Source organism: Daphnia magna, linkage group LG4 (genome assembly GCF_020631705.1).
Source record: "Daphnia magna isolate NIES linkage group LG4, ASM2063170v1.1, whole genome shotgun sequence".
NCBI lineage: Eukaryota > Metazoa > Arthropoda > Branchiopoda > Diplostraca > Daphniidae > Daphnia > Daphnia magna.
The window spans coordinates 6151608-6178388 of record NC_059185.1 but is presented as its reverse complement, the minus strand read 5'-3'; the positions used below and the strand labels follow the sequence as shown (position 1 = coordinate 6178388).

Below are 26781 nucleotides of genomic sequence, written 5' to 3'. Positions count from 1 at the left end.
TTAAATCGGTGTTCGGATTTTTGTGCAGGATACTGTACGTGTGGCTGGTTCGCAGGAGCCATCGGAAAATTGGAGAAGTCCGACTCCACTTGACTTGTTGCAGTTGCATGTCGTGATCTGGAATGCGTTTGTCGAGAAGAGTAGTAGGAGTAGCGTGACGAGTGTCGGCATAATACTTATAGGGTTGGGTTGGATATATACGTGGAAAACAATGCATACACAGAGCATATAGGGCCGTATACGTTGCTATGCCACTCAGTGGCTTAATATTTTTATCTATCTATATCTTAAACATCCTATCTTACATGGGGTTATTAGTATTAGGGGTTGCTGTTCGAATAAGGGAAGTTACAGATAGAAATATGGCGTTGTCGCGGGGAGGGAGGGGTACTGGGGGGAAAGTGAGTAAGGTGAAGATGGAGGGAGAAGTGAGAGATTGCGAAATGGACTGCCGCAACGTACAGTATGTTGCAAAGAAATCTGTCGAATAAGGCCATAGGATTTTTATGTTTTATTTTTAGCATATTCGCCGCAAGATAACTTGTTTTGACAGCGACGTTTTCCGCAAGCATAGTTCTGCAGAATCCTACCTACTGCTGCAGACGGCTTTGGCCGAATGTCAATTGTCAAATTGAAAACGTAAAACGTAAAAAATAAATGTTGTGCCAAAGCGTTCTTGTTAAAAGATATTGTTAGATAGAAATACACTGTGAAAAGGTAAATGTGTAGAACTTTTAAATTAAAATTTGTATCTTTATTTCTTTTTTGTATTGCTTTAGGTATTAGGAGCTGTGGAAAATAGGGAATATAAAACATCACAACCAAGTCTCTATTTTGTTTGTATTTTTTGGTTTCTCAATAAAAGGAAATATCTATCAACATCAAAATCTGTTTTTGGGATTCCCTCAAGAGTGTAAAGGTATACTTGCTACAAGTTTGCATAATCCTATTACAATTTATACAGGCTAAGGCTAGACCCACAGTGATGCAATAATATATACCAGTTAAAGCGGAGGTAGGCTATGATGTAACTACAACCTAAGATAATGATATAGGATTAAAACTACAGTTACTAATTATATTGTTACAGGAAGTTTAATCGTAAAATATTTTAGTCTTACAAGAGTGTGGTCTGCTACTGTTTTCTGTTGGCACGATTAACATTATTTATTAAAACCCGGCTTTCATTAAAATTTTTGGCATTTAACAGGTGTCTACAGATTACTTAAATAGTGTAATTAATGCAAATACAGCCTTATCACTTATCTGTTATTATATGCTTTACATTTTGTAACTTATCGTTGTATACATATTGTTTAAATAAAATATTTTGATACATGACACCTGTATATTTTCTTGTGGTTAATTTTTGCATAGTTGTGAACTGGAAAACCAGATGAACCAAATCGTGTTCATTTCATTAGCTTGCAAGGAAAGCTAGTTTATTTAAGAAATAAAATAAAACAAATGAAAGGTAAATCTTCTTGACCGGAATCCTTTTTTAGAAACACAATAAATGACAGAAACATAAAACTTAAAACAGGGAACCATTAGAAAAAAATTCTTCGCTTTCAAGAATGAAGTTCACATCGGTGTAAAAGAATCAAAGAGCGCTTTTCAATACACGTCACAACTGCTTTTTATTTTCCAGAATTTTTCGATGAGGACCCATAGATCTTCTTGGTTTCCTGGCTGTTTCGCGTTAAGGTAAATTGTTTTTTCAATATCCAACCATACCTTTCGAAATTGCCAAACATCTGTAATAGTTTCTAGACTGTGTATTTGCCAGTAAACAACTCTACTTAAGATGTTACAACCATGCACTTATATACCAAAAATTGAAGGTTAAGAAGGGAGGGGTTTACAATAACTTTTACTTTTATCATAAACAGTTAGCCTCAGGGAAGGTTGCATTCGTGATGACCTTCTTGCTGGGTGGGGTTGCTGTAGCTGGGAGGAGTTGCTGTGGTCTATTACATTCCTTCCCCCCTTTGGCAAGAAGAAATTAGTCCTCCAATTTTTGCTCTTTGTCATCTGATTTTCTTCTTCTCCTTACTTCCTTTCGGCATGTGGCGTGACAATGGTTAGATGAAAACTTGTTTTTACCTGTCACCAGCTTAATCTATTTTCTTTCCTTACCGTTTTCCTTGTTTGCTGTGCTATGTGTATGTAGTTGGAGACACAAAATACAAGATATTTTTCCTTCACCATTTTTCGTTGCCTTTAGGCTAATAAGATTATTAGTTAATTAATGATGGTCTACGTTTCTTTTTACTGGAATGCTACGACAGATTTCAATCATTTTTTCTTGTATGCTTTTCTTCTCTTTTCTTCCTTTAGTTTTTTTTGGCGCTCTTTTACGTCGGTCCTTTGTTTTCCTGTCTTCGTTCGTTTTGTGTTTCTTTAGTTTGAAGAAATGGAAGTTGACTCTTTTCAATTCTTGGTACGCCAACGGGGCAATTTTGATGACGTGTTGCAGCTTATGGGAGCGCTGTTGTTTTCTTCAGCGTTCCGTTTCTACGCTCGATTTCGACCCGAGGATAAGGAGTTGGTAGTGCAGTTGTTATTGTTTTCGCTACTCAACAATCCATGTGCTCCTCCCTCTGCTTATGATTTCGGCTTTCAAGAAGTTTGGATCGGCGACTATTACTACGTGTGAGTTGGTTTTCCTTTCTTTTTCTTCTTTTCTTGATTTTTTTTTGTTTTGCCAATTTTATCAATGTTTTGTCATTATTTGTTTTTAGCCGATATCCTGGCTATGCGAGGTACCGAGATCTTTATCCTCAACATTTCGCTAGGCTCTTATGGTGGCTAGAGTCAGGCGAGGATATTTTCTATTCAACTTCTCGATCTGCTGTGTTTTTACCTGAATGTCTTCTGGAGGAATTTGAAGATTTTGTCTAGGATAATGATGTGAATGCAATTTGTTTTTCTAGTGTCTTCATTGTAGTTTTTTTGTCGGGTTGCGTAATAAACTTTTGTTGGCTCTTTAATTTTGTTTTTCAATTTAATTAGATTTAGTTTTATTCGCTGTCAGAAGCTTTTTTCTTGCGGCTTCTTATATAGTCCCGATACGTTCCGAATTCGTTTCTCCTTTGTTCGTCAAACGCTTAATCCCGCGGGATATTTCCATTGACATCAGTTATGTTTGAATTTGCTCCGTGTTCCAATAAAATATTTACTTTGTGATCCTGCCTATACATTGTGGCTAGGTGTAGGGCCGTATAGTTCCCTGGTCTAGTTTTTTTATTGATGTTAATGTGTATTTTCTTTTCACATGCTGCCCTAGCGAGACTATTATTACCATGTTTTGCGGCATAATGTAGGACGGTGCTGTTGTCCTTTGCCATTTGGGCAACGTTGGAACTTATCCACAAATAACTAGCCACTTCTTCATGCCCGTAGGTGATGGCGACCATTAGTGGTGTTTCTCCAAGGCCTCCAAGATGAAAACTTGTATTTGTGATATCGTAATATCCTGATTAAGAGCTTGTTATTTTCTGCTGCCACTCTATGTGCAATGGTCTGGCCATCCTCTTCTATGTCTGGGTCAGCTCCGTAGTCTAACAAAAAATCTGTTATGTCCAATTTTCCCGCTTTCACGCTTGTATGAAGTAGTGTTTTGTTGTTAAATTTCTGGTTTAGAAATTCTGCCTTCGGGTGGTAATCCCATGCAGCGGGACCCAATTTCTGGATGATACATCTTTTTATTTCTTCCCTTGGAGCGTCTATCATTTCTAACAAAATTTCTTAATCTCGTAGTCGTGTGATGGCTTGTGTTCGTTTGTGAATGACATCTGCTCTCGCTGCGGATAAAGTTGGGTGCGTTTTCATTGCACAGTTACTACATTTAGGTAGAGCTGTTTTTTGTGTAGCATTTGGATCGAATCTGAACGTTGGTGGATAAAAACCATAATCCCTGAAAAGTCCATCTCGTTGTGTTTCACTTTCTGTTTCAATGTCACTTTCGATCACTATGTAGTTCGTTTCTGGTTGACTTTCACTATCGCTTGCTTCATTATGTTGTACTGCGTCTTCACTGTTCTGTCCATCACTAAGGTTTCTTCGTTGTTTTTCTTCACTACATTAAAAACTTCCATTTTTACTTAACACTTGATTGTTTGGTGGCTGTTTAAACACTAATGGTATAGCGGAGACAATTCACTTTTTTTTTTTTTAATGTTTCATATTTTGAATTTTTAATACATTTACTACTTTCCCCCTTTCACCCGTGCTCCTTAAAAATGGGAACTTGATTAGTTGTGTTTATTTTTTTTAATTTTTTTTTGTGGTTAGTTGTTTTTAGATTCATCTTCCGTTGAGCATCTACAAAGGTCTTCCCATACCATTCCATAACCCACAACGTAAGTGCACGTCGTGTGTTTTCCTGTGCATTTGCGAGCTTGATCTGATTCCCAGTTTTCTTCCATAATAGGGTAAATACTACGTTGTTTGGGTGCGCTTGGTTGAGCTGGGCGTGATTGTGAGGGTCTTTCCATGGTAAGAGGTGTAGGGGCCGTCATCCTAGTGAATGGTTGTTCCATTATTTCTTCTGGTGGTTGAATGTTTGAATTTGCGATCATTGAAGTTAATTCGTGTGCTTCTTCCATATTGATTCCGTATCTTCTTAATCTTCTGGTTTGGCGAATTTTTTCCACGATTCTTGTTAAAGGGTCGCAAATGATGAATATGCGTAAGCATACGATGAATACAATGAATCCGATAATAGATAGAATATAAATTTTCAATGTGTCGAACCATGAAAACATGGTACCTATCTGATTATCCTGTTTTTCTGACATCACTATGTCAGAAACTGATTTTGAATTTCATTCCTGCATTAGGCCTACTAAATCGTTTAGGATATTCAATTGCTCCATTTCCATTGTTTCGTGCGCTGGATGGCTCTTCAAACTGCAGTCGAAATCATTCAAGTGCAACTCTTCGAACTCTGTGATAAGGTCTAAGTTCGGCATGTGGATGTTGGCTTTTTGTTTTACCCATTCTCCGTCTGTTGAATTATGTTCCCAGGTGTGATGAAATCCATTTAAATTTACCAAATGAGTTTTCCAAAAGCAATCGGAATATGGATGTATAGACCATCCATCTACTCCAATTGTGCAGTTTTTATCTTCATAGGTAAAGAATGGTTGAAATCCACATTTGGATTCTTTTGCGGAGATGAAAATCCGTTTTGTTTCACATTGTTGAAGTGTCATCGCTTTTCCGAAGCCTTGCAGTCTCGTACAGATGGGTAACCCAAGTGCTGAAGCAGCAAGAATGCCGTTACTTTGAGCCAGAATAACGGCTTGAGTTTTCTTCATCGTTGAAAGTTGACAATATACATCGCGGATTTCTTTTGTAAGTTTGTTTTCGTGTTCCGTTTCTATACTTATTTTTTATTTCTCATGCATTTTTGAAATTTCAAATTTAATTTTGTCACCAAATTCTTCTATATTTTGGGGTAGACCGCTTTCTGTTTCACCTTTTCTTGGTACCTCCGGTACTTGTTCTAGTGTTAAAGATGCTGCCTCGGGTATTTCTTGCTGAGGCTGTTTGTTTAGTGTCATCAATAATTTCCATTATTGCATCTTCTGTAATGGTGTGATCTTTCGTGACTGGAGGATCTTCTATTTTTTCAGTTGTTGTGGGGGGTGTTGTTGAATGGCTTATTAATTCAGTTGCTGTTGTTGTCGCCATAGTTGTCGTTGATGATAGTGTAGTGGACGTGGTTTCAGTTGTAGTTGAGGGCAATGTAGGTTCAGTACTTGCAGTAGTAGGCCTAGTGGTTGTAGTTGTTGGCTTAGTAGTTGTAGTTGTAGGCGTAGTAGTTGTAGTTGTAGGTTGGTAGTTGTTGTAGTTGTAGGCAGGGTAGTTGAAGCTGTAGGCTTATTTGTTGTAGTTGTAGGCTTTGTTGTTGTAGTTGTAGGCGTAGTAGTTGTAATCGTAGGCTTTGTTGTTGTAGTTGTAGGCGTAGCAGTTGTAGTAGTAGGCTTATTTGTTGTAGTTGTAGGCTTAGTTGTGGTAGTTGTAGGCTTAGTTGTGGTAGTCGTAGGCTTAGTAGTTGTAGTCGTAGGCTTTGTAGTTGTTGTAGGCCTAGTTGTCGGTGGTGTGCTTTTAACGGTCGTTTTTATGGCCGTTGTGGCGATTGTTGTTTTAATTGTTGTTGTTCTTAATTTTGTAGTCGATTTTGCTGTCGTTGTGGTGCTTGAAGAAGATGAAATAGATTTTTGTGTGGTGGGCGTGGTTAAGTTTTCGTTGTTTGCTTTACTTTCTCTTTTGAGAAGAGGTGGTATAAGTGGGAGATGTGTTCCGTCCAATGATTGTTGAGTGTGAAGCGCTATAATGGCTGCTGCTGAAAGCGTCCGTATTTGGTGCGGGTTTCGGTATTCGAAGCTAAAATGTTGTTTTCTACTTGAACCGTGGCAATGTCCTAAACTCAGATGTCCTACTTTTAGTGTGAGACATTTTCTGTATGACGCCGGTGAATGTAGGCCAGTTCTGTCTGTTGCCATGAGCTGTCCTGTGTGTTCGAAAGTTCCCTAAATTGAACTGGTGTTGGCGCATTCCTGTAGATTAAGCATCGTTGTGTTTGCCTTGATGCAAGCATTAGTGTTGAACGGTCTTATAGTGAAATCAGACGTATACTCGAAAGCTTGGCCTTTGTTAGTTACTTTGCTGCAATTTCCTACGGATTCTTGTGATTGCACCAGGGGATCGTTGCTTGTGATAAATGTTTTTAGTTCATTTTGACATTTTGTCCAATCTGTGTCACAATCTTCCATGGTTAGTTGTTTGTTAAACCCATGTTGTGTGACACATTTTCCGTTTGGATATTGTCCATTTTTCAACAACCCCTAGGCGATCATGTCCCAGTCGATATTTCCACTGCCGTGATTTGCTTTCAAGATACCTCCAAATATGGATGAGTTAATTGTGGTTGTAACTGCTCTTCGTTGTTCTAATCGGACCTCTTGAATATCCTGCAATGTTACGTCGGGAAAATTTTCTATAACATCCGGGTTGGTATTTATTGTTTGAAAAAAACTACTGCTGGTTTTTTCTGGTATCCCAATCCGAAGCACACTGTTCCAGTTTTAAGGTTTCGTCGACCCCTACGGTAAGACACATTTCTGATTCTTGGGAAATTAGGTAGCTGTTCTCTTTTTCTAATATCCATCTCGTTGATTCCTCTGGACAGGCTGCAGCAAATACGTAGTCGTTTGTTGTTTCCGTGATGCAGATATGAGTGTTTTGTACGCGTATTGTTTGGTCGACAATCTACTCAAATTTCGATCCTGGTGGGAGAGGGTCGTCCTTCTAAAGTTGACTGTACGTTATTAAAGGATTTCTGATTCCAGACTCGTAAGTAATGTATATTGTTGCATCCTTTTGTACAATTTTTCCATCTTCCTTGATTATTTTTGGTCTTCTATGCGCCAATCTTAGAGTTCCCCAGGCGTATGAAGTACTGTAGAGGCGAAACCCAAGTTGTTCGTCTTCGACTTGGGTGTCGAAAAGAAAGTGAACTTCTTGAAGAAGAGAACGTTGTGGTCTGGATTTGTACAGTTCTCTGTAGTCTTCACATACAAGGGTGTACAAAGGTTGGTATTTTTAAGGCATGTTGCGATTGTGTTCTTGAACATTTCATATAAAATTTTTGTGGTTTCTGCAGGAAACGTCAAGTACGTTAGAGGGATTCCAACCACTTTATGTCCTATTGGTACGATGTCCTTATCTGGTTTGTTAAGAAACGATATTTCGATCTTCCGACTGGTGTTGTAGAGGCGTCTGGAGTTATCCGACTTCGGTTCTCGAAGAATTTCCAGGAATGCTTTTCCCTTTAGTAGCGTCTGAGTGTATGAACTGTTGGTTGTTCTTTCTCCCTACACGATCGTATTTTGATTTTGGATGAATTGTCCTTCCTGTTGGGTGGTGTTTAGTAATCCGAAAGGGCTTTCGATTGGGCTATCTGGTTTCTGACGAAGCGTGATATGTTCCACTATACAGTTGAGTGTTTGGTATTCCTTGAGGGCGTACCATTTACCTTCTCCTGTAGGAGTGGCTGTGAAACTGAGTCCCGTCGGTCCAGTTTGCATGTTATTGTCACCACATTTTTTATCGTTGACCATCCGCCAGTATTCCAAAGGAGTTATTAGTATTGTTTCTTGGGAGTAAACTGTATCGAAGGATCCGATCCAGAACGCTCCGGTTATTTTCTTTGTTTTAGTCCACTGTCGACATGTCTATCCTTTTCCAAGTGGCTGCTGGTTTTTGCTTGGTTACTAAAGTGTAAGTAGTTGGTATCCTTGGTAAGTGTTGTGTTTCTGGTTTTTCATTGTCACAGTAGTAAGGCAATTCGAATTCTAGGATTCCTCGTATTTTCATATTGTTACCATCGCAGATGGATGCGTAGATAGGGTAAGTAGGGTTAAGTGAATGAAGGAGGCAAAGAAGGAAAAGTAATGTCTGCATCTGTGAAAAATGAAAATGTTTAGTAATCTGGTCTTTGATGTCGTCTTCGTAAGTTGTATTGGTGATTCGTTATAGGATCGTTTCGGATTTGGTTACGGTAAAGGTTGGGTATTGTGTTGTTTGTTTGTTCTTTTGTTTCCTTTTCGTTCCTGCGTGGTTTGATGTTCAGGATATATCAGCTGCTGCTTCCTTAGTCGACCTGGTCGGCGTTGGTGAATTAGTGGTCGTCGTTGGGCTTCAACATTTTCTGGTAGGTTTTGTAGTATTTCTTCTTTCTTAGTTGTTTCTTTTTTTCTTGGTATGTAAAGTTTGAGACGGTTGGTATGTACCACAGATTTAAGTTTTTTGTTTTTAGTGTGCTGGATCTCGTAGTTGATATCCGAAAAGCTTCTTGAAATTTGAAATGATCCGTTCCATCGATTTATGTATTTTCCTGCTGCTGGTGGCGCCTTCAGTAATACGTAGTCACATATGTTGTATTTAGTAATTTTCGTTGTTACGTCGTAGTATTTTTTCTGTCTTGTTTGGGATTTGAAGAGATGTTCTCTTGCCAGTTTTTGAGCTTTTTCCCACTGCTGTGAATACACCATACTGGTATCTTCATAGGTCTCGTATCTTCTGTTAATCTTGATATCATTGGGCATTATTGGTTCTCGTCCGAAGAATAGAAAGAATGGTGTGTTTCTTGATTTGAAGCTTGTTTTGCTGTGTTGTAAGCGAAAGTCACGAACGGAAGATATTTGTCCCAGTTAGCAGGTTGGTCTGAGACATAACAAGCTAGCATGTCACAGAGAGTTCGATTGAACCTCTCAACCAATCCATCGGTTTGTGGATGATAGGCCGTAGTCCTTATTTGTTTGACTTTGAATAGTTTACACACCTCTTGTATCAAGCTGGATAGAAAGTTAGTACCTTGGTCTGTTAGAACTACTTCTGGAGATCCATATTAGTAAATATTTTGTTAACTAAAACCTTCGCAATTGTTTGGGCAGTTTGCTTAAAGTTGGCAGTTTTTTTAAACCCGCTTGTTTAAGTAGTCTAAAAAAGTGTGTCACATGATCAGTAATTGAATTACTGAACACTATGATGTCATCTAGGTAAACCAATGGGAATTTATACAATACCGTTTTCAAGATGTTATTCATTGCTCTTTGAAAAGTGCTGGGGGCATTTGTTAAACCAAATGGCATTCGATTAAATTCGTATTGGCCAAATTCTCAAATGAAACCTGTTTTGTGTTTATCACTTTCTTCTATTTCTATCTGCCAGTAGCCGCTTAGTAAGTCCAATGTTGAAAAATAGACAGATCCACACAACGCGTCAATTGTGTCATCTATCCTAGGTAGAGGGTACTTATCCTTAACAGTAATTTTGTTCAAAGCTCTGTAGTCGATGCACATTCGCATCTCTCCATCTTTTTTAGGTACCATTACTATGGATGCAGCAAAAGGACTGTGGCTTTCTCTTATTATTTTGTTACTTAGCATTACCTCTATTTTAGTCTTTACAACAAGTTTTAGGTGATTCGGGTGTTCTTCGTACCTTCGGCAAAACAAAAATCCAAAAAACAATTTATTTCGGTAGAAAAGGTAAAACACAAAAAACCGAGAAAAAAAATTACCTTCGCATCAAGAAAAAAAGCTTTGTCTTGGTTGGACTTATTTTGAATTAGACCAATAGCGCGGAAAAACTAGACAAAAACAGCAAAAACCCCCACCTTAAATAAAATGTTTTTTGGAGTTGACCCCCCCTCGTAGGTAACATTCACAATCTTGAATTCCGTCAGCAATTCCGGACCAAATTCGTCGCTGAATACTTCGATGATCTCGCCAGGTAAATTGTCCACTCGACAAATGGATCCTACTCCGCCAGTCGATAAGAACCAAGGCTACACATGAATGGAATTCTTCGGGTTTTTTACCTTACATGGGGTATTGTCAAAAAATAGGTGACCGGCTTGATGGATACTAAAGAAAAACGACATAAAAAAAAAGAATTACTACTTTTCAGCGCAAAAATAATACTTAAAATTAAGAGCCTTACTTGAATGTAGCAAAGTCAGTAAAAAAAGTATTATTCCATTGTTGCCTATCACGCAGGGATGCAAGATCACTTGGTGTGGTAGATACTATATTTGGGAATGATTACGATGCCATGCCAAGAGAGAAATTCGTGTCTACACTTCAAAAAAAATGACAAGAAATGAAACACGAGACCTTGACTTTTGTGCGTGCCGAAATCATGAGAGGAAAAGGTAAGAAAAGATTACACAGGTTGGAATGGGACAGAAAGTAAAAAAAAGCTAACTAGGCTGAAGTGGGACATGAAGTCTGTAGCTATGACGTAGAGGGATTTATCCTTGACCTAGGTCGAACTGCGTAAGCTGAAAAAGGTATAGCTTTTGTAACAACATAGTTTTTAACTGGAGGAGGAAAGGCTCAGTGCTAAAAATTATTGTAAAGGTCAGCCGCACCTCTAAATGTCCTTAAGCGCTATGTTTTTTCGGGAGCCGGGCAAACATATATGTCTCCAAGATAAAGGAGCTATAGTTGCGCTTTTTAACCAAAATACTAGCATACCTGAAATCGCAGAAATAATTCAATGCCACCCGAATACGGTGAAAAAGTGGATCCGTCGATACCAAGAAACTTTTGACGTTAAGGGCAAAATAGGATCCGGAGCAACCCGTAAAACGACGCCAGCGCAAGATGCAATGTTGTTGCAGGCCATAAGTGCCAAACCAATCACAACCCTGCAGGAACTAAAAGGTAACAGCAACATAAAAAATTTTATGTTATATATTGTTAAAGCTTAAGCATCGATAGATATTGTAACGAGTGATCCCAGGAGTTACTTGTTTATTTCAGATTTTGATCCACACGGTCAACCACACAAGGCACAACACTCAAAGAATAACACAAAAAAGAGGAAAACTGCTTACACTAAGGAAAGGAACGAACAAGTTTAAACAAAACGCTAACACGACTAACACACAACTGCTGACTCTACTGACCGCCCGTTCTAGTCTCTGCTTGGGTTTTTAATGGTTCGCATCTTCCATCCATTCAACGCTAAAGCGATTAGAAGCTGGAAGATGACCATTTCCGGCGGATGGCGAGTCTCTCCGTTACATCTTCCAGTTCGAAATCGCATAGTCGACCTTCCAGTTCGACTATGCGTTGGGTAACGCTGACAATAAACAAGTGATATCGGCGCCAGCTGAAAACTAACGATGCTGCTAAGCCAAGCAATAAGCCGACTATTGCAATAACTAGTTCATAGGGATAACGGAGCCCGACGGTGCCGTCGACCTCCATAGCCGCCCTTGCTTTTTCCTCTTCTTCGATGATGCGTAAATGTTCACCCATGAGTGATATGCGACCCTGAAATTTAGCGCGACGCGACAGTAAGGGCTTGTTGGCAGTCGCAACCTTTTTCTCCAAAGAAGATGGAGTTTCTTCTTCAGCCGGCTCGGGCAGAAGTTGAACCAGATTTTCCAACTGAGTCACAGAGGGTAGGGTGTTGTTGCGGAGCGGATGCTTGATGCCTTTCCTGAAGCTAGCTTGAAAAATCCAATCGTCGGTGTGTGCCGAACACGACATAGGCACTTCGAAAACATCAAACGCCTCCTTTTTAACAACAGTATTCGTTCTCCCGCGCTCGTGTGGACAGGTGAACGCGATCGTTGTCTCTTATGTTGTGGAGTACCCCTACCTTCGGTGACCTAGATAAACAGTTCGCTGGCCTCTCCAGAGTGACAGCCTAGTTTTCCATTGAGCGCGGCTCCGCACCTCGTCTTTGAGAAACAGGGCCATGGCACAACTCGGCTCTCAGTGTTTTCTATTGACTGCTCGGCTGATTGGGCAGATAGACGTAGTGGAAGTCACACAGCGGGAAGAATCTGACACCGTCAGTTCCACAAAAGCTTGGCTATCACTGGCCACGGCGAGAAATGGAGGAAGGGGCTCGAACTGAGCACCTAGCGTGGCGTTGCCGATGGGATGTGGCAAGCTAATAACTTCGTACAGTGTAAATCTAAATGGAAACTCGAACACGGGTAAGTGTATAAAAATGCGTAGGTAATCACTTACGGTCGCTACTACCACCTTCGCTTCCGTGTAAACCTTTCAGATATCTCCGTTCTGGATGGAGGGGCTAAGCGACCATCCTGGAGGTAGAACCGCCTTGATTTCCTTCAGCACTGTTTGCACTTGCAATGGAGGAAAAAGAGTAACAGGAAGCCGCCCCATGGACATAGTAGCGATACCCACCGAAAAATTGTTTAGGGCATCATCAAGCCAGGCGAGGGCGGACTCTACCTGCCGAAAAGCATCCTCCACCCTCTTAATTGCTATCCAATGTGTCTCCATTACTCGTGCGACTCCTACAATTTTTTGGTCTAGCTTCCAGGTTTCTCTCTCGATCTGCGCGAAAGCAGTCTGTAGCTCACCCACAGCATCAGCCACTGCTTTCGATTCCCACAATGTCTCATTGATGAGAGATGCGTGGACCTCCAAGGCGTGCACTATGGAAGTAGTTTCCGTGGACAATTTGTCAAGGCGACCATGTACATGTTCGAGGTCCTCCTGGGTGGACACCCCGAAAAGCCAACTGAGGACTTTGCCACCTCCGTCGACTAATCCTCGCTTCCGTCTCGCTGATGGCAGGTTGATGGCTGCTTTCGGGTTACTGAAACGTTGGTTACAACGCCGCAGCTTCCCTAACTCGATTAGGGCTCTCCCTTTCACATGTTGTTGTAGCGTTAGCTTGAATTTGTCTCTAGGGCCATCATAACGATTAGCCATAGTATCAACTTTCACCTCAAGCCACTCGCGTAAGGTCGTCATCATGGTTTTCAGGTGGTCGAACTTAAGGTCGGTGGCCACCACCCATTCGGAGTCAGAGAAAGCCACTTCACCCTCTGATTTAAAAATCAAACCTTGATAAGCCACCACTTCCTTGGCTGACGTGAGGTCCAACTCACCAATCACTGTTAGGAACGTGAATAGAGCGAAGGTCAGCGAGAGTGTTTTTCTTGCCGCTCGGATCCTAGCTGAACGCCGAGGCCCTCCACCCCCCTCTTCGACAAGTGGTTCAGCTGGGCGTGGGGTAGTCACCTCGGCCTCCGGCGGTGGCTCCTGCTCCCGGTTATCAGCGTGAGTCTGCGGTGAGGGATCTCCGGATGACTCCTCTAACTGGCCGCCAGTAGTCGTAGGGACTGGTGCTGGGGGCCTTGAGCTCATACAGTCAACGAACGGCTTTATCCGCTCCACATGCACGATTTCCGATTTTGGAGACCGCCCTCGTCGAAGCTCATAATTGCTGGGGGTGGTTTGGCGTACAATGGTATACGGCCCCAACCAGTGATGGAGGAGCTTTTCCGATTTCCCTACCTTCCGTACGGGTTTGTAAATTAATACTTCTTCGCCCGGCAGGTAAGTTGGGGCCTCCCGGCACCCTTCGTCGTACCGAATCTTTTGCTTTTTGTGCACAGCGACGCTGAGCCTTTGCACCTCGTGGCGTGCTCGTTGTAGCCTTTCCAAGGCCCACTCAGTAGGGTCTTGGCCACGAGGGGGAAAAAGATTCGGATCTGAACTTAAAGCTCCGTCGACGGGGAGAATGGCCTCTCTGCCATACACGAGATGGAAAGGAGTTCTCCCTGTGCTCTCCTGCCGACTAGTATTGTATGCAAATGTCACGAAGGGTAAGGATTTATCCCAGTTTCGATGGTCCGCACTAACGTACATGGATAGCATGTCGGCCAGAGTATGGTTTAACCGTTCGACCAAACCATTGCCCTGCGGACGGTATGCGGTGGTCGGTGTATGGTTAGTTTCCATCGCCTGCAACACTTTTTGCGTCACTTCTGCCATGAAACAGCGCCCTTGGTCAGTTGTCAATTGGCGAGGGGCACCGTGGCGTAGCAGCACACACTTCACTAAAAAGTCTACCTCGGTGGCCCCCGCTCTAGGCAGAGCCTTAGTCTCTGCCCACTTTGTGACATAGTCAATGGCAACAACAATGTTAGTATTACCACCTTTTGACATTAAATGTCCCAATGTCCAGCCGTAATGTCGTGATGACAAGCGCGCATCACCTCTTCTCTGAAGGACTGGGGCAAACACAGTCGTAAGAGGAGGCCATCCTCCATTCCTTTTGTACGACACAGCAACCCATCCCTAAGACGATATTGGGGGTAAGGTTTTCCCTTTTCCAATTCAGCAAATACCAGCTTCCACTCGGTCTTCTGGGCACACTGTAAATCACTTTTGCTTTCCAGGTCGACGCTCAGGGCAGCAAACATACACTGCAATTCCTCGTCTAGTTCCTGCGGTGCGTCGGATGGGTAACGAGAGAGAGCGTCCGCGTCTGAGTGTAATCTCCCATTCCGGTGCGCGATACGTAGTAAGAATTCTTGGAGCTGGAGACTCCAACGAGCTAGGCGCCCGGCTAAGTCCTTTTTTGTTAACAACCAACAAAGGGCGTGGTGGTCAGTTACCACTAGAGTTTCCATGCCCCAGATGTAGCTGCGAAACTTTTTCACTGCCCATACCAAGGCTAAACACTCCTTTTCCGTAATCGAATAGTTACCTTCATTTTTGGACAACAGTCGACTTGCATCGGCCAATGGCCTCTCCACATTGTCAACGCGTTGTAGCAATACGTCCCCTAGGCCGTAGTCACAAGCGTCAGGGTGAATTTCAAAAGGCCTACTGAAATCGGGGTAGGCTAAAATTGCTGCTCGGGCCAAAGCCTGTTTCAATGCAAAAAAACTTGCTTCCTGGGGAGCTTCCCACGCAAAACAACCTCCTTTTTTAAACAAGTCCGTAAGTGGCTTCGCGGACTGGGCGAACTGAGGGATAAACCTCCGGTAATACGAACATAGTCCCACGAAGCTACGTACGCATTTCAACTTTTCGTCAGCTTTATTAAAAGCAGATGGGATGGGAAAATTAACAACAGCGTTAATCTTATCCGGATCAGGGCGGATACCTAATCCACCGATTACGTGACCAAGAGCTTTGATCTCACTGGCCCCAAACTGGCATTTGACTAGCTTGATCTTTAAACCCGCATTCTGTAAGGCCGTCAACACTTGACGACTCGGCTTAGATGTTCTCTAACTCCCGAAGAGTAGATAATGATGTCGTCCAGGTAGACGAGGCAGATCGACCACCTAAGTCCGGCCAGGACTAAATATATCATCCGTTGAAAGGTTCCGGGGGCTGAGGGCCAACCCAAACGGCATCACCAGGAACTGGTAAAGACCATCGGGAGTAACGAACGCGGTCTTTTCTTTGTCGGCTTCATGAAGGGGTACCTGCCAGTACCCGCTCTCCAGGTCGATAGTACTAAAAATACAGGCATATCCCATACGCGATAGTGTCTCTTCTATTCTCGGTAAAGGGTACACGTCCTTCACTGAGATGGCGTTCAGCCGACGATAATCAACGCAAAAACGCCAGCTTTCATCCTTTTTCTTCCCCAGCACTACTGGCGAGGCCCAAGGGCTGTTTGAGGGCTCGATCACACCCTTTTTTTCCATTTCATCGACCTGCTCCTGGACTATCGCCCTTTCTTTCCATGCACTTTTGTAGGGTGGTTGGTGCACTGGTGCGGCGGCCCCCGTGTTAATGCGGTGCTCAGCCTTTCGGCACATCCCTAGTTCACCATCCCTCAACGTAAAACAGTTGCCGAATTCTTCGTATTAAGTTCTCAGTGTCGACGGCAGGGAGGTCTATGGACACTTGTTTTTTAAATACTTCGCGGGAGATAGCATCTTCAGTGCGGGATGCCACCCCTTCGGATGTTAACAAGACTGTTGAACTTTCCCCACTTGCCCCCCTTGGCTGGTCCGCCTCCTCGATGGGTACCACCGAGGAATCAATGACTTCCATCTGGCCTAACACCGTGCCCTCCCGCAAATACGTTTGACGATTAGCCAGATTTACGATGAGTACACGGTCTAGTAAGGGATCAGCGGCCACCAACACCTTCCCGGTAGTAACTCCCTTAACACGCGATAGATGCTCAGAGGGTTCGATCATCCAGGTGGCCTCCCCCAAATTTGCAGGTTCAATTTCCACCGGAACAATTGCCATCGGAGGGAGCATTCTACCTGTTTTGGTCACTACCCTAGGATGTGAGCTGCTTTCTAGCTCTTCGACCACTCCTCAAGCTAGACTCCCCAGAAAAAACTCAGGGCGTTCCGCGTCATAGTTGATCTGTAGCTTTCTAAATTGGCTAAGGAAATCATTCCCTAACAACAACTCGATGCCTTTCATCTCAAGTACTATCACCCGACCGCTGGTTCGCTTTCCCTGGTATTCGATTTCTAACTCAATAGCACCTAGCGGAGGCGCCTTTTGCCCATTTACCATCACTACCGATGGCCCGTCCATTCTGAGCGTTTCGCCTGTAACTTTCGTTGTAACTCAGGAGACGCTACTGACACCACCGCACCCGTGTCGATCACAGCTCGGATGTTCATCCCCTGGCAGGTCACTACCTCTGTTATTAAGCGCGAAGAGTCTATAAGAAGAACCGCGGATTCTTCGGTTTCGTCTTCATCCGTGGAGACCATGCCGACGTTCATCTGGTCATTTTCTCGGGTCTCACGACTATTACCTCGCCCGTCGTCCCTCTTCTCTCGCCCCTCATCTCCTCGCCACCCATCTCTTCTTCCGTCTTTCCGGTCATCCCTTCGACTCTCTCTCCTGCTTTTCGGCGGATCACCTCTTCCCCCATCCGACCTGTGACGCACCTGCTCTTTTTTCTTATCATTTACTTGTTCAGCCTTACAATAGCAAGCAATATGGCCAGCTTTTCCACACTTATGACAAATGGGTTTCCCATCCGCCGTCCGCGATGCAAACGAGACTGAGTTTTGTGGCGACCTCGCTTTATCTCGTTTGCCGGATGACCCGGAAAATTTGGACACTCGCTTCAGCTCAGCGAGTTCAGCTTTTAATTCGAGAACTAGTTCTCGAAGTTCGTCTTTCGTGTCTTGCCTAGGCACTGTACCACCCTTCGCGGCGCCCAAGACGCTGATGGCCCAGTCCGGTCAAATCGCTAACTCCGCGGCTTCAGTATGTAGCTTTAGGGCTGCTAGAAATTCAGTGGACGTTTTTGGACTAACAATCCAAATTTTCTCCAATAAGGTGGGTTTCAATCCCCTAAAAAGATAAACCACCTTCGCTTCCTCCGTCATACCAGGATCTACTTTCCGACATAAGTCGATGACGTCGTAAAAGTATTCTATCCCCGACTCCTCTATCCCCTGCTTTCTCTGCCGTAGCCTAGCCTCTTGATAGCGACTGTAATGTTGCGCCTGAAATTCCGTGAGGAATCTTGTTCGCAACCCTGGCACCGCCGGGACAGCTGCCACTCCCGGTGACGCTACTACGGCCGGCGTGTCCTGCCAATCGGCGACCGCTCCTAAGCAGAGAAACCATTTTCGTGCGGCACCATCCAAATGCATCCCAAAATTTTCCAATTTTTCGTTGGGCCCCCAACGGTTGTACTGAGCGGTACTCTCGTAACGCTCCAACCAATCGGCCGCATCCTCCTCCTTTTTCCCGTAGAAAATTGGAGGAGACCGATACTTTAACTGAGTCGCCGGTGCCCGCTGGGCCATTGCTAACGGTGGCAAGGGGGAAAGGACACTGCTACTAGAAGATTCGCTGCTTGGCTTCTCGTCGTCACTAGAAGTCTCTACGGGCGAATCTTCTGATGAATAACCTCTCCAACCCTGGAAGTTTGAACCTAAATCTTCGCTGGTCTCTTCTTCTGAGTGTCTCGAATCCGCCAAAATCTCACGAAATTCGCCCGAGTCCCACTGCAGGGATTCGGCGACGGTTCTATCTATTGCACTCTCTACTAATTCGCCTCTACTGGCCGACTTGCTGTCTAGAGAAAGTGGGTACGTCGACGCTCGTTCTCTCCCAGCTACTTCCTCACAGGTGCTCCCCGACTCCACTACCGATTGCTCTCCGATCCCACTATCCCGTGGTTTCTGCTGAGCTCGCCACCGTTGGTAGTTACACACCACCTTGGTATTTGCCCCTGCTCTTACAACCGGGTTAAAGGATTCGGCTCCACGACTCGAAATTGAAGGACCGGCCCCGGATGAGGTCTGAGTTCCGGCGTCTACAAAAACCCCCGTCGGAACCTTCGGCCTTACCCCCAAATCCCTCACTTGCTCTTCGCCTTCCCTAAATCCCCTTACGGGTGACGCTGAATTCCCCCTTATCCTTTTACTCTGCCTAAATTGACCAAAATTCATCTACCCCCTTAACCAAAATTCAACGACTCTGCGGTCTCAAGATACTCCCCGTACACCTATTTTTAACCTACACAGAACAAGATCCTTCCGGTGGTGAAAGCAAACAGAGGGGCAAGACGTTCGGCTGGGACTGTGGTCCTATGCCCAAGCAATTTAGGGTAACCGTACCCGCTGGTCACACTTCCCAAGGACCTCTCAACAGAACCCGCCTCTTAGCTCCTTACTCCACTTTTCACTTTCACGGAGACAACCGGTTTGTCTTACCTTGTTCTAGCAGGCAGGTGTACCCTGCATCTCCACCATGTAACGAGTGATCCCAGGAGTTACTTGTTTATTTCAGATTTTGATCCACACGGTCAACCACACAAGGCACAACACTCAAAGAATAACACCAAACAGAGGAAAACTGCTTACACTAAGGAAAGGAACGAACAAGTTTAAACAAAACGCTAACACGACTAACACACAACTGCTGACTCTACTGACCGCACGCTCTACTCTCTGCTCGGGTATTTAATGGTTCGCATCTTCCATCCATTCAACGCTAAAGCGATTGGAAGCTGGAAGATGACCATTTCCGACGGATGGCGAGTCTCTCCGTTACATCTATAACGGAGGGTGAGAACGGACGTTGAAGCTCTCTCTCACGCTCCCCTTGTATTTCTTGGGCATAACAAGAAACCGTTCGCTACAATATTTGTAAATTGCCCATTCATCGAGGAACGATTTCTCGATGCAAAAAATGCATGGCATTCACGGGAGATTTCCTGCCAAAAAAAAATTCCTTATGCAGAACCAAAAAAATGCAAGATTACCATTCGCAACGGAATTCATCAATAATGATGCAGATTGGTGGGCAAAAGTCCTATTTAGTGATGAAAAAACTTTTGGGTAAATAGTGTATTTGGGATATTTTTTAAATTTTTCTTTCATTATTTAATGTTTGCTTAATAGTTCCCACGAGTGTAGTCGTTCCTTCGTTTATCGAACTAACGGAACGAGGTTCAACCCTAGCCACACTCAGATGATTAAACGGAGCGGGAGACAACCAATTCCAGTTTGGGCCTGGTTTTCATCTGATGGTGCCGGGAAAATCGCATCAGCGGCCGTCTTACGGCTATAAAATATATAGAAATATTGGAAAACGATCTCTTACCATCTGCATGGTTAGGTTGGGAACGGATGAATTCATTCCATTTGTTCAGGATCAATCCCCAATCCACAGGAGTTTCCTCGTTCGGGACTGGTTTGAAGATGAAGGTGTCTCCTTTCAGCTTCTGCCTTGGCCACCAAAAGGAGCAGATTTAAATCCCATCGAAAAGTTGTGGAGTGAAATGGTGCGTGAAATGGATTCCCACCACGCCAAAAATCACGAAGAACTTTGGAATGCTGTCAATAATAACTGAAACCATCTAAGTCAACGGCCATCTTACTGGCAAACTCTCGCAAAGTCCATGGTGTCCCGTCTGCAGCTTGTTATAGCTGTGTATGGCGACTGGACTAAGTATTAGATGTGTATGTAGTACTGTAGGCAATAATAAACACATAATCTGGTAATCAACTGGGTGTATTTGCATTAGTTAAACTATTCGATACACATTCAAAGCCTGTTTTTAATAAAAAATATTAATCGTTTCAACAGAAAAAAGTATTAGACCACACTCTTGTAGATGAAAAACATTTAACGATTAAACTTCCAACAAAAAATAATTAGCAACCGTAGTTTTAATTCTATCTTATTTCATTACCTGACCCTGCTAGCACAGCTGGTCTAATATCCGTCTATTCGACGTATGTGTAAAGCATCCTCCCTCTCGGGTGAATGACTTTACGGATTAAGACAAATATATATTAACACGGAACTCGGAGGCCTTTACCCACAATGATGACAGTGTATTACTAGACTAGGCCATAAAATATAAGGGAGACTACACGCATAAGAATACGGGTAACTAAAGGGGAACAAAGTGTAAAAGGAGACAACGTAAATTGATCTTACTTATGAAGCTGTTGTTAAGTGATGCTGAGTCACCACTCTCTGAAAAAAGTGCCAGTTCCACCGAAGACTTTTTAAGCTTCGCCAAAAATAGCACAACAATTAAACCAAACGAGGTAGATTATTTTTTAGCTGATAAAGATGTGAGCATGGAGATGCTTAAAAGGTATCCCCAAATGAAAAATATTTTTATTAAACACAATTCTGCCATACAAAATAGTGCTCCTGTGGAGCGTCTTTTCAGTCAAGCTGCTTTAATTTTTACTGTTTGACGGAACAAACTGTCTGATAGTTTTCTTGAAATTTTGATTCTTTTAATAATTTCCCTTGGTGTATACAGGGCCGCCGAGAGGGGGGGGCTAGAGGGGCAAGCTGCCCTGGGCGCCAAGAAGCGGGGGGCGCCAAAAAGCGGGGGGCGCGAAAAAAAAAGCGATATGAAAACGATTTTCCAATTACTTCACTACTCAACTAGCCCACTAGGTGGCCATCAGGCCATGCTTGTTTTCCTAGTGTTGAACTGTTTATTCAATAAGTCCTCATGGCTTCGATGGGCCATAAAAAGCTTTCCGGGGCGCAAAATCGTGCTAAGGCAAAGAAAAAAGTGGATGAAGTTAACAAAAATAAACGTACGCTAAGAGATTTAGGGTTTTTTACTGAAACAGGTACAACCAGATCGTCCACTTGCACATCCAGCAGTCATGAGGTAATCAATTAAGTTATAGAGTGTGGCACTTTGTAGATGAATGTCTGGAAAAATCTTTAATGTAGGATCCCCTCGAACGGTCTAGAGATCAGGTATCGGAGGAATCAATTCAAGATTCACCTCAATTATTGCAGCCGGTTGCCTCGAAAGGCTCTGACGAAAGTTGTGAAAGTGAGGTCACGTTAGATTCTGACAATGATGACAAAACTATTTCTGACGCACTTCAAGCAGAGAGTGGTAAATATGTCTATAATTCAATAACAATAACAACCCCATGGAGCTATGCTCATCAATAACTTCCTAATTAAATTTCGTCCAAGATAAAAACGACAACGGTCAATCTATATATTTAAATTTAAAATTTTTATGGTGCGTGATAGGTATCCAGATAGCAACTGATCCGATACATTGGCCTCGTGATTTGAAGCAAAGTGATAGAGATGATATCGTGATGAAAGGCCCTCCAGCTCTTCCAACCAACTTTCCGCGAGATAGCAAGAAGAGAGAATTCCCGAAGAATATTCTTTTTCAGAAACTACCTAACGGCGAAAGCGTTCCAAGAGATTTTTTGGTTTGGAGTTCCTCATCAGCCGCACTTTTGTGCTTCCCTTGTTCGGTTTTCGGCAAACAAGGAGCAGCTTCAGAGAGTTCTCTCCTTTTCCGTTGGAACGGTGGCATCAAAGATAACTGGAGAAAACTGTATGATCGCGTCTCTTCTCATCAGGGCAGCCAAATACATCAGAAGTATTACCTCGATTGGAAAACTTGTCTTGCAAGTCTCGCAGACCACACAGGGATTGATTCGAGTTTGCAAAAAGCAATTACTGCTGAAGTAGCTAAATGGCGTGAAATTCTCCGAGGGATTTTAGACGTAACACTGTTTTTAGCTTCACGCAACTTAGCATTCAGAGGTGAGAAAATAACAGATGACTGACGAAATATAGAAACTACTAAAACAATATGTAATTAACAACTCGATAATACGTTTGTGTTCATTCATAAATTAAACAGGCCAAAGCAGTTCCGTGATTGACGAGCAAGGAAACGGCAACTTTATCGGAGCGCTTCAAATGATTTCAAAGCACCACCATGTTATTAAACACCATCTCGAAAACGTTGCTCGTCATCAGCAGGAGGGTTCGAGAATGCAGGCTCATTACCTCTCTTGGCAATCTCAGAACGAGTTTATAAAAGAGTGCGCCTCTATCGTCAAAGAATCCGTCTTGAAAGAAATCAAAGCATCCATCTACTACACGATCATCACTGACGGGACGCCGGATGAATCCCACACTGAGCAAATCACTTTTGTCCTTCGCTTTGTTTTCTTCAAAACGGATGAGAAGAAGTGGGAAATAAGGGAGCGTTTTCTAGGAGTCGAAGATATGGAGAAAAAGAAGGGTGTCGACATTGCTAATCTGATTTTTGACGTCCTTGCCAGAGAGAAGATAGATCTGCAAAACTGCAGAGGACAAGGCTATGACAATGGCTCTAATATGGCAGGTACCTACATTGGTGCGCAGGCTCTCGTTCTAAAAAAAAACTCGATGGCAGTGTATGTTCCCTGTAGCGCTCATAGCTTAAATCTAACTGGAGTTCATGCCGCTGAATCATCCGCAGAAATGAAGACTTTCTTCGGAAATATTCAAGCGCTTTACGTGTTCTTCAGTTGCAGTCCTGCTAGATGGAAAATATTGCTAGAATTAACCGGAATATCCCTTCACAAGCTATCTGACACTAGATGGTCAGCGCGCATCGACGCAGTCAAACCCTTGGCTAAGAGACCGCGAGAAATCATCACGGCACTTGACTATTGTGTCGATAAACTCGACCTCACTGGCGAAATGGTCAATCAAGCCAAATCCTTAAAGAAATGGTTAAAATCTTTTGATACGGTGGTCCTTCTTACTGTATGGCTCAAGACGCTTCAAGCGGTGGACGACGTCAGTCGTCTCTTGCAATCTAATTCAATTGCAATTGACGACGAAATTATCCTCATCAATCAGCTATTAGATGATTTGGGCCGCATTCGTTCGTCATGGAACGAACTTTTGTCAGAAGCAAAATTGGTGGCCGAATCTCTCGGTTTTGAAAAGGACTTTGAAGTCAAACGAACAAGGAAAACAAAAAGGCACCATGATGAACCTCCGAATACAGCCTACTTCCATGACGGCGCAGAGAAGAAGTTCGAGGTGAGTGTTTTCAACGTTGGATTGGATCATCTTATACAACAAATCCGATCAAGATTCAAAGTCGTTAAAGAGGTTTATGCTAGATTTGATTTCATATGGTCATTGACTGATGATATTGTTGCTCAAGAACGAAAAGCCCGTGAGCTTGCCAAGTTCTACTCTACCGACGTGAATGATCGCGTGAAAGGGGCCCTGTTTAATCCTGGCAACTCATTGAAACTCCTCAATCAGATCTTTTCTAAGGGGCTAGAACCCATGTTTCCATCGATCTGCATCCTTCTGCGGATTTTCAATACGATGTCAGTCTCTGTCGCCGAGGGAGAAAGGTCATTCAGCAAAATGAAAATCATCAAGAACTATTTTAGAGCGACCATGGGACAGGAAAGGCTTTCGAGCCTTATGATGTTATCTATTGAAAACGAGTTGGCCAGATCCGTGTCGTATGACGAAGTAATTTCAAATTTCGCGTCGAGGAAAGCTCGCAAAATATGCCTTGCATAAATATGTGATTGTGATTTGTGATGTCTTGAATGCCTGTTGGATCTATCTACTGAATAACGATCTATGCGCATAGAATATTGGATTTTACGTGCTTTACTAATACTAAATACTGCACGGATGAAGTGACTAGTTAAACTAGACTACTGTGCTATCTTGAAATGTAATAACCCAGAAAACTGCAAACTAAAATAAATGAAAGCCTATTTGGTTCATCGTCAAATTTCGTCCAATTTTTTTTAGAACTGTATTACTCGAAAGTGGCAGGGCGCCGGACGACGCCTGCCCCGGGCGCCAAAATAGCTCTCTGCGGCCCTGGGTGTATAGTTATGGGTATTTTGCTCGGTGCATAGTAAATCTGTTGTCAATAAAAGTTTTGATGTATTGCTGACGTAACGTCATACGTTTGACTTATTGGAATAAGTGAGTTCGTTGACGTAATTTTTTTGGCGTTTTAAGTATCAGTTTAAAATTACGTATGACTTATACGTATTTCAATACGTCACTAAAATACCGTTGACGTTCGCATCACTGTGTAACACTTGCTAGAAATTGAGGAAAGTGCTCAGTGCTGGTGTTGGCAGTGAAGTAGTGATGTGACGTTAGTGGATTTTCGAAACGTTAGCGTTATCCAATACGTTAACGGAGCTTCACTTTTTGAAGAGCGAAAAAGTTAACGCGTTAATTAACGCGTTAACTTTTTCGCTCCGTTAACGTGAATTTCACGTTATTTTTTACGTTATTTTTTTTTAAATAGTTCATAAAAGTATAAGAAAATGTAAACCACGGTCTTGATTAGTTTTATTGCAGTTCTCAGTTAAGAATATTTAATTTTCAAATTTAATTTGGTGAATCCAAAAAAAAATCAAATATTATAATTAGATGATGATAAATTATTAAAAAAACAAGGGACGCAAAATATCGTGGTGAATAGGACTTCTTTTATGCAAACTCGCAGGAACGAATGGGGCAAATTGACCTTCTTCGCCTTCTGAAATTTCTGTTTCACTCATTTAGTCATTTCTTACAAAAAAAGAGAACAAAATTACTTGTTTGTACGTCTATCAATTTTTTTTAAACCACGTTTTTCTAATTTGTAGCAGACTACACACATGACACAACTCAGCCTTTTTTAAAGCAGAGTAATAAAATTTTTTTGACAACACTGTATTTTTAAGCTTAAAAAAAAGGAAATAACGTCAAAAATAACGTCTACTAATTTTCAAAACGTTAAGTTATTGCGTTAAATTAACGGACCCAAAAAACGTCCGTTAACGTAATTTTCACGTTATCCGTTAAAGTTAACGTCACATCACTACAGTGAAGCCAGTTGCCTCATGATGAGTTTCAAAATTATCTAAATTTTGAATCCCTATAATTAAAGAGATAAATAAAATAAGTATTACAGCATTAGTTCAGCCATGAAATGCCATTCTATATTACGAACAAATAATATTGTTTAAATATAGCCTACTATTTTTCTTTTTCTTTTTATGATCGAAATTACTTACAAAGCAATCCATCAATATATTATTTTCTGTATTTTTTGGTACGTTTCAGTGTTTGACGGTATCCTACTTGTGTTTTCTTAGTCCGAACAGTACGACCATCTCCTTTGCAATCAGCCATTGTTACTCCAGACAGCGTGGAAAATTCAATGGACAGTTTTTCGTCTGGTCGTAAAAAAGAAATGAACGAGCGAAATGCCATTGACATTGTGGCTGCTCTAACCGAGAATAGTCTTAAGTCTTTATTTACACGAATTTTTGTTCTTATTATTAATTAATTATCCCAATTTGTTTTAAATTTCAGATATTTAAAAGATTATATATTTTTTTGGAACTAAATGGAATGTAAAGCTTAAAATAGCTTCTTAGTTTCACCGCCGTCACTTGTTTGCGTCTAGACGCGTTAGCAGACAATTGTTTCAAAGTAGTCGAGTGGTCGCGTGTTCATTTTCGCTCGTAGATTTGCTCTTCCTACAATCTTCTTAATTCTTGAACTGGTTATTCTTATCCACAATTTTTCGAAAGATGGATTCTCAAAGTAGTGTAAGTAATTTTTATGATATGCCGCATACATTTATAACGTAAATCTGTTGTCAATTATTCCTGTATATGTATCCTACATAACACAATGCAGTCCGTCGGATGTCCGACAGATGTCGGGGTCGAATGTTGAGTACATTTTTTTTATATCCTCCGGACAGCCTGATATCCGATTTGGATGTCCTATGGATGTATTTTTTTTGGTTTTGACCGCCCTCAACAACGCCGTCGGACATTCTAAGGATATCCGAACGGGCTTTCATTTGGCTATAAATATGACATGTATTGGACCTCTAATCTTCAAAAAATATTAGGCTATATCAGGATTAGAACGTGGGTCTCCCGCAACACAGTCGAATATTATTCCACTGTTCCAATCTACAGATACGTAAAATATCGTTTTCAAACAGTACAATCGAATTGTTGTAAAACACTTGAGTTTTTTTCGATAACAAATCACATACAGGATTTTTAAGAAGTCTAGATGATGTCGAACTTAGGTTAAACCTGAAGTGTATAAATTGCAATTAAACAATTTATGCTAAATATTTTTTGAATTTTAAACTTCAGCATGATTTATTAAGTTT

The 26781-nt window shown here is 42.2% G+C and overlaps 1 protein-coding gene and 1 long non-coding RNA gene across 2 annotated transcripts; both read left to right on the top strand.

Annotated features, from left to right (window-relative positions):
- Positions 1-527: 527 nt before the first annotated feature.
- Positions 528-1341, top strand: LOC116922147. The gene is made up of 2 exons (XR_004393904.2): positions 528-717; positions 780-1341. It is a non-coding gene; the product is annotated as an uncharacterized LOC116922147 (long non-coding RNA).
- Positions 1342-21257: 19916 nt separating this feature from the next.
- Positions 21258-24149, top strand: LOC116920641 (zinc finger MYM-type protein 1). Its single transcript, XM_045172052.1, has 4 exons — positions 21258-21459; positions 21525-21696; positions 21840-22370; positions 22471-24149. The coding sequence occupies exons 1-4, from the start codon at positions 21295-21297 to the stop codon at positions 24147-24149; spliced, it is 2547 nt and encodes an 848-aa protein (XP_045027987.1). The 5' UTR covers positions 21258-21294.
- Positions 24150-26781: the final 2632 nt, after the last annotated feature.